General features: G+C 42.6%; 1 protein-coding gene across 1 annotated transcript; it reads right to left on the bottom strand.

Moving 5' to 3' along the window:
* Nucleotides 1-2,126: 2,126 nt before the first annotated feature.
* Nucleotides 2,127-7,844, bottom strand: LOC120030418. Its single transcript, XM_038975816.1, has 3 exons — nt 7,464-7,844; nt 4,572-5,337; nt 2,127-4,334 (listed from the first exon to the last, which is right to left on the bottom strand). The coding sequence occupies exons 2-3, from the start codon at nt 5,188-5,190 to the stop codon at nt 4,249-4,251; spliced, it is 705 nt and encodes a 234-aa protein (XP_038831744.1). The 5' UTR covers nt 5,191-5,337; nt 7,464-7,844; the 3' UTR covers nt 2,127-4,248.
* Nucleotides 7,845-8,064: the final 220 nt, after the last annotated feature.

Genomic DNA, 8,064 nt, shown 5'->3' with positions numbered 1-8,064 from the left:
GTCTAATCCTACCTCTGTGGTATCATATCCCTAACAGTCTGTTTAATAAACTTGGTGGACTTGAATTCCTAATGAAATGTGATTTTGACCCTCCAAAATTACCTGTGAAATTGTCTAAGTTTCACCAGCAAATGTTATTTTTCTGGAAAATGATATTCAAGCACAATTTTTTCCCCCCACAAAACATTGATTTGGAATAGAGTTATTAAAATTAATAGAAAATCCATATAAGGCCTTTGGTTTGACATGGGTATTCATTTTGTATGTGATTTGGTAGACAACACTGGGGAGTTTTTGCCGTTTGATGAGTTCATTGGTAAATTTCAGGTTAATATTACTCAGAGAATATTTGAAGGTTTCCAAAGCAATTCCACTTCCTTTACTTGGATTTATTAAGACCACTTTGTTATATTATGAGGTTGTTATCTCTTTTCCATTTTACAAATTAATGACTTGAATCTTTTGGATAAAAAATGCAACAATAAGTGGATACGATTGTCAGTTAATTAAGTAATTTTTGGTGATTATAATTCAATATATTGAAATGGAAGTGACCAACCCATGCTATGGTCAAAAGCGACTACCTTTTACCTTGTCTAGTTATTCCAAAAGTTAAAGAAACTCATTTTAAAAATGTTCTTCCATCTACCCTGTTAATGATTTCTTGCACAAAAGATTACATTTTGACAATATGCCTTGTTTTTTGTTCCTCTGATTCAGAATCTATAAAGCATTAAAACAATTCATGCCGCCATTCTAGTAAACTATGGATTGAAATTCATGAATGGTTGTGTATAAAATCTCCAGAATTAACTTTTTATTGTTTTTTGTTTGCATCCCGCCAAAGCAATAGTCCAGCGAAACACAGAATCCAATACTTATCTGATCAGCTATACATTTTCCCCCGTTGCCTCTCCTCATAGGAATATGGCTATGAGATGTAGCGTGAGCTGCTGTGCCTGTGCACCATTCCATCTCCCTCTAACCCCTTCACACTGGATATGCACTAACCTGAAAAGCCTTCCCTTCCCAGAGCACTTCCTGGTCTCTGGAGCCCTGCTCAACTTCCTTGAAACCTATGCTGTCTATGGCAACTGGGATGTGTTGTACTACAACAAAAGGTCATGACATACAACTTCCTTGAAATGTATTTACAATTTTTGAAATACACCTAATCTCTGTACCCAGAGCCAAATTGTTAAGACAGACTAGAATAGACAGACCTATGGTGCTGGGGTTTAGTGATTTTTTGGGGGTGAAATGGCAAAAAGTGAGTGGATACAGAACCAAAACATCCAAATATGAATTTGTTGACCTGCAATGCCAAGTGTTTATAAATGGCATTATCAAACCAATAATATTCATGAACACATGAATGTTGCTCTAGTCGATAGCTGCCAGGTGGCGCTGTTGGACTGTATGTGACAATGGCCTTCCTCTGTAAATTGAGCACTCTGTCCTCACTTTCATTCGCTCTCTCCCTTCATAGAAGTGGTGAAGTCTGAGGCATCTCCATATCCAGACTTTGAGGTCCAGAGACGACAGGGCAGCAGCACCAGGCCAGCCACTCCTGCTTCAGGAGAGTCCTCAGAGGAAGAGTGACCAGGGTCATATACATTAGTGCACACTGTAGCAAAACTCTTTGCAACCAAAAACCACAGTTTCTTATCGGATAAGTCCAGGTCCCAGGGGGCTCTAGTACCATAAGGGCACATTTGTATGTATGGTACTTAATCTCATGGTGTACTGTAACTTGACCTCCATCAGAGTGAAGCTTGAGGTAAATGCCAGTGTAAACAACTATAGGAAAATGTCAGAATAAAGTCTCTTGAGAAATAAGCCTCAATTTATCCCATGACCCCCTATCCCATGAACTTCTGACTACCATCTCCAGCACCACAACGGAATGTTGTTTTCTTTCAGTCAGAGTTAGACCCACCCATAATATTTTAAATAGATATGCCTCTGCTTGTTTAGTCTCCATCAAATGCTTGGCACCAGTACTAAAACAGACAGTACAGGCTGTAGTGTGGTACGGGATGTTTGTTTTTAGCTTGAGGTTGGCCGTTTTGAAGCGCTGCATCTTCGGTTGAGGTAGAAAGACATTTCCGAAAACATACAAAGTATCATTGTATGAAAGTTTAATCCATAGCTTACATGCATTTAAAAATATGTAAACAAGGATGTACAAAACAAGTACAACATAAAACCTGACACTTGCCCTCCCAAGATGGGGTTGTGCCATTTGTAGTTTGAGATGCATCACAATACATAGTCATTTAAAAGAAATGGTTAAAAACTATTGATATCATTGACAACTTGTCAAGTCAAATAACTGAGGCATCTTTTACTGTAAACCATGCAGATATGAGGTGCCCAATGAATACAACCCTGACGTGGTCAGAGTAATCAGAAGTATATTTTATGGAATGAGCGGATGTGGCATGAGAAAGTGTGTGAGGAGAGAGTGTTTGTGTGTAGACACAGGTATTTGAGCTTGGGGCCAGGACGCCAACACACTAATGTTATGAAACATGCAGAGTCATGAGGTTAGGTTAAGCCAGACTGAGGGGAGGGAGTGGGCGGGGCCAAGGAGGATATGAGAACGTTAATGTCCCGATCGGAACTTCGGCAGTGCACCTGCATTCCTAACACTGCAAACCAACGTTCCTGCCCCAAAAATCACTCACCCAAGGTTATACTTCACCCACACGGTAATAATGAGGAACAAGGAGGATCATGGGTGAGTGATTTTTCCACATAAATGCAAATAATATATACATACATCAGTGGAGGCTGCTGAGGGGAGGACGGCTCATAATAATGGCTGGAACGGAGCAAATGGAATGGCAAAAGCATGGAAACCATGTGTTTAATGTATTGGATACCATTCCACACCAGCTACTACGAGTCTCTGCTCCCCAATTAAGGTGACACCAACCTCCTGTGACATACAGTATGTAGAACCCCCCCCCTCCCAAAAAAAACACACTTCTAGCAAACACTAACACCTTATAGGAACAAATTAAGCATATGGAACTTAATTAAGGATTACATTTCACTTGATGAATAGTAATATGTTACGACAAAAAATAAATCATGCGAACAGTCAGTGTGCATTGACAAGACTAGTGGTTCCCAACAAGAGTACTAGGACCCCTGGGGGTACTTGGTCTAGCCACAGGGGATACTTGATAAGACTCATGAGACCACTCATGACCACTCATAAAATGCACATGAGGGGGTACTCCAGGCAGAGAACAATTCAGTTGGTGCTACAGTGACCGAAAAAGTTTGGGAACCACTGGACTAAATGATGTATGTAGTGAAGTCTGAACCCGAATGAATTGATACTAAAATGTATTAAAACCCTGCCTATGAACGCACATTAGCTATGACAACATAGCCCATGTTCTTCTATGGTCTGCTCAAATTAACCCTTTATGCCCCGCGAATCCTCTCACACACCTTCGTTTTTAACCCCTCTACCAAGACGAACACTGTGCTCACGTTCGGCTCAAACTTAAGCTCCTCCTCTCTTTAAAAAACAACAACAATCTAGTGTTTCAGGAAGAGAAGAGGTGGAAGAGCCGGGTGTTACAAACAAGACTACTCATTAAAATAAATACATACAAATGTTAAAAAAAACAACAGTCATTGCTATGACTTTGACCAGTTTCAACCAGTCCAGGCTGTGTTCAGCATTGTATAGAGAGGAAATTGAGGTTTGGTGAACTCCGTAGTCATATCCTTGTCTAGCTAAAAAAGGCACACACAACCTTGAGCTCCTGTCTTCTAAGCATAACTGACAGTTCATAGTATCAAGGCCACCCGGTGGAAAACAAGTAACTTGGAGTAGCATTGGAACTGAGCAGTTCAGCCTTGAAGTGTTCCAACAGTGAAAGTGAGTCAAGGCCACTGAGGTGAATACTGGTTGCTGCCAACAGCGTACACTAAACACCTTGTTCTCTAGTAATCCAGAGGCAAAAGCCAAGGTAGCTAGTCATTAACTTCCACAGTTTGTAGGCTACCGTTCATGCCCGATCATACTGTAGACTCACCATGTAAGCAAGGCAATGTCTCATTTGAAAGAAAGTCCAGCAGTGATCTCCCTCAATCCTTTTTTTATTTTCTTCTTTCAATCCTGTTGTGTCCAGTAGTGGTGGGTTCCTTCAATCCCTCCCTCCGTGCTGTAGCTAGCCACTGGGGATGTCGTCAGTTCCGTGTCCCATGCTGGGGATCGGGGTCTCAGTGCCAGATGTCAGAGGCGGAGCCCTTCCTGGTCATGGCTCTCAGTGGACTACGAGACAGGGAGCTCCTCTTCTTCCAACGGACTGCAAACAAACAGAGGAGAGAGGGGGAGGGAGTTAGACAGGCTGGCTGGGCTTGGTTTTATAGCAAACAACTCTCAAGAGCAGACAGGTGCAATGTGGAAATACAGGTACAGACACATTCATGTGTGAACGAAAGACTATCAATTCATCCCTTTGACAGTTTCCCCTATTGCTAGGCAACCCCCTGAACAATTTGGTTTCTATTAATATTTCAGCGTGTCAGGCCTGTGTTCTCACCTCTTCCACAGCTGTCTGGTTGTATGGAGCTTTTGGGGTTCGTAGTGGTGCTGGGCATATCCTCTCCCTCCTTTACCCTGTCCTTTTCTGGGGTCAGAGTGCCGGTACTTCCCCCTAACCCAACGTCCCCGTCCCCCTGCCAGTCACTCAGTGCCCTCTGGAAGGAGTGTGCCAGGCAGGCCGTCATGTCCCGTGCCCGCTCTGCCCGGCTACACCAAAACACCCGGCAGTGCAGCTGTTGCCCGTGATGCTTACAGATGTACAGAAACACATTGGGTCTGGTGGCGTCGGCCGCGCAGTAGGCTATGTCCTGGAGGTACGTCTTAGTGAGCTGGCGTCCTGTGCTGAGCTCTTTGACTTCCACATAGCGTGGACGAACCACCAACGCGTGGTCTTTGCTCAGTTTCTTTCCGTTGGAGGCCCCTTCGAGCAGCCGGGCTATGGCATCCTGGGCCTGCTGTAGATCCAGGGAGAAGATTTTCTCAGTGCCCAGGTAGTGGACCTTGAAGAGCGGGTCGCCGTGGGAGAGGGACTCGGTGCGGTCACGGCGGAAGCGGCGGCGTAAAACGGACGGGGAGTTCTTGAGGGTCTCCATCAGGTGGAAGGTGTTGAGAGACATGGTGGATTTAAGGTTTCTTTTTTTGGGGGGGGGGGTGTTAGGCTTGGGGGTAGACTGGGCACAGGTGTCGTGGTCCTCAGTCCTTTTCCCCAGGCTTGTTTCCCAGTTTCTCTTTGAATCGGGTACAGTTGGACTCACCGTCTTGATCTGCAATACAGAAAAAGAGGAACATATGGTGTTAAAGTGGGTTATAGTTAAATACATTACCACATAAAATCAGCAGACATGGATTGCAAATGTTAGCACCACAAGATACATTATAATGTGGAAAATGGACACAGCTCATATTTTTCAGACATTTTACTTAAAACATTTTTGATTGAGGCAAACTATCTCCTTCAACACATTATGCAGAGTGGAGACCGGCACTTGGACATGTGTTATAGTTAAACAGGACAGTTAGACACAATGTACTGGGGGAAGGAGGGGGCAGGATCAGGTGCTGCAATGACGCAGTCTGAGGCAATATTCATTTACCGACAGTCACTAGATTCAGTACAGAGCCATCAAATATTTAACAGTTACTGTGCCTTGTCTTGAAGGGGAATAAACCCTTCCCACTCACTCTCATACCCATATTAACAGACACTCTACAACCGCAGCTGTTAAACAAGTCTCAGTCCCGTGAGGTGTCATTGTCCATCTTAACACCTGTCATTACCTAGTTATCATAGGCGTAACCCTTGCCTCTAGTGTATAATCTTTAGGCTTAGTAGACGACATGACAACCATGAGGTGAACAAAGTATTTGACACTGTGGTCTTTCATTTAAACCAATATTTTTTACATTACAACTCTAAAAAGTGACTTGAAATGTATTGCAAGTTCATGTGTGGTAAGAAGTGAAGTGGACTGAATATATGTTATTGAATCGAATTGTCTGAGACTTAGAGTGCTGAAACTACATGGGCAAATGTGACCTAAACAAATGACTGCTTAACCCCCGTTAGACAACACCTCCAGCTGGACATAACTGTATTTTAAGAAAGTCCCAAAAACACCACTCTCCTCTATGTCTCAAGCCATTATGTAATCCCTTTCTCTTTTCTCGGCTAATCTCTCAACATCCTACCACCCCCCTCAGATGTTGCTTTGGCCCGAGAACCACCAACTGTTCCGAGACGATAGGCCATTGTTAGGAGAGCCCACTTCTCAGGAAACACCTTTGCTTTCTACCCCCCCACACCAGACAAAATATTTCTCCTCCTAAAAACAATGGCATGTTTTCGTGTGTGCGTCACATAAGTCTGAGATCAACTGACCTAGGGACAGATCAGAAATACACACATATTAAGTGTTGTAACAGACAGAAAAACATCCCCCAGGCTAAAGGTGAAGTAATCTTCCACAGTAAATATGTCCAGTTCTCTTGGCATGTTTACAAGCAGGTAGATAAACCATAGTGGAACACATGCAGTAACTCCCATCATAACACTTTGTTCAAAATGTGGTCAGAGTGCATTTTAATAGGATCAAAGATGTCCATGAGTAAATAGAGTAATGTGTAAACTCCCTGATTATGTTATCTGAAGTAGGGTACTAATGTACTGTCCTAGCGGCAGACAGTCAGGTCTGTGTCTGTGTGCCAGTGCAGACGGGAATTTGGAGGGGTGGGAATTGAGGACATAAGGTTTTCCTTTCAGTGGAGCGTTTAAAAAAGAAAAAGATAGCACCTAGGATGAGTTATGGAAGTCAGCTGGGCAATTGCAAGATAAGACTGATGTTGAGATTCAGAATCTTTTTTTTTTTAACCTAAAAATGTCGAACAAAAAACAATTGTTGCAAAGTTAATCAAACTAAGTACAAGGACTACTTTTTACAATTCCCACAGAATTTTACAAAAACACATTTACTTCTAGAACAGTGCAGATGCAAAATGTGGTAACAGATAACGGCACAAATCTTTGTGGAAATTGTTCAAAGTAGTCCTTGTGCATAGAGTTTTATGGTTCGTTAAACTTTACAATCATTGGTTTTTGTTTGATATACATTTTAAAAGTGGAAAAGCAGTCTCGGCATCACATTCAACATGCCATGCGTCAAAGGGTAAGCCCCCGTTTCGTTCCCTTATCTTCCATTTAAGAAACGTTTTGCAACCGAATTGGCTTACCCTTTGACGCATGATAAATGTATGTACTTTGGAAATGCCACTATAATAGATTAACAGTGTCGAATTATCAAATAATTGTAATTTATTTTGAGAGAAAAAAAATCATAGTAACAGTCACATGAAACTGGTTTGTCAGTAGAGTGAAAAATGTAGCGCATCTTACCTTGCTGCAGTTTCATGCAAATGATGTCCTGGCGCTTCTAAGAGTACCCGTCTTCATAACGGACCGGATGCAAATGAACAGGTGTTTCTCAATTATTCTAGCTATTGGAATAACATTAATAGGATCAACCAAAACCCTCAATTTCTCTCAGCAGCCAGCATCACTGACGATATTACATTATAAATTCCAATAGTACCGTTTGAAACATCAAAGTACTTCTGACCCGAAGCTTCGTTCAACATTGCCTGCTCAAGATTGAAGCTAAATTCCAATAATACTGTTAATGGACTAAAACTAGCAAAGAACGTGGCACAATTTAGGCTACTATGAATGTTCGGAACTAAACACTCATACTCTCTTCTCGTTGGGGTGAGCAATACTCATTCGCTGAATTTGAATGACTGGTGACGCCTCCTCGTACTGCGCTTATGAACCTGAACAGCGTGTGCGCGCCTCCGGGCTACGATGCAAATGAACGAGCATTTGAGTTTGTGGGGTGTGTGTGAGTGAGTGTGAGTGAGTCAAAGTTGGCCAGGAGGGAGACTTTTGCGTTGTGGTGTATTTGTGTGGGAGGAGGGTTGGTTCTTCTATCGTTGTGTAT

The sequence above is a fragment of the Salvelinus namaycush genome, chromosome 36 (assembly GCF_016432855.1).
Source record: "Salvelinus namaycush isolate Seneca chromosome 36, SaNama_1.0, whole genome shotgun sequence".
Lineage (NCBI taxonomy): Eukaryota > Metazoa > Chordata > Actinopteri > Salmoniformes > Salmonidae > Salvelinus > Salvelinus namaycush.
The sequence above is the reverse complement of the archived record's forward strand: the minus strand, read 5'-3'. Positions and strand labels throughout refer to the sequence as shown.

What these genes read in the sequence shown, in the direction of transcription:
- LOC120030418 (XM_038975816.1), bottom strand. Translation starts at nt 5,190, where the DNA reads ATGTCTCTCAACACCTTCCACCTGATGGAGACCCTCAAGAACTCCCCG. An exon ending in ACCAGACAGCTGTGGAAGAG is followed by an intron (nt 4,335 to 4,571) that starts GTGAGAACACAG and finishes GTTTGTTTGCAG; the next exon opens with TCCGTTGGAAGAAGAGGAGC.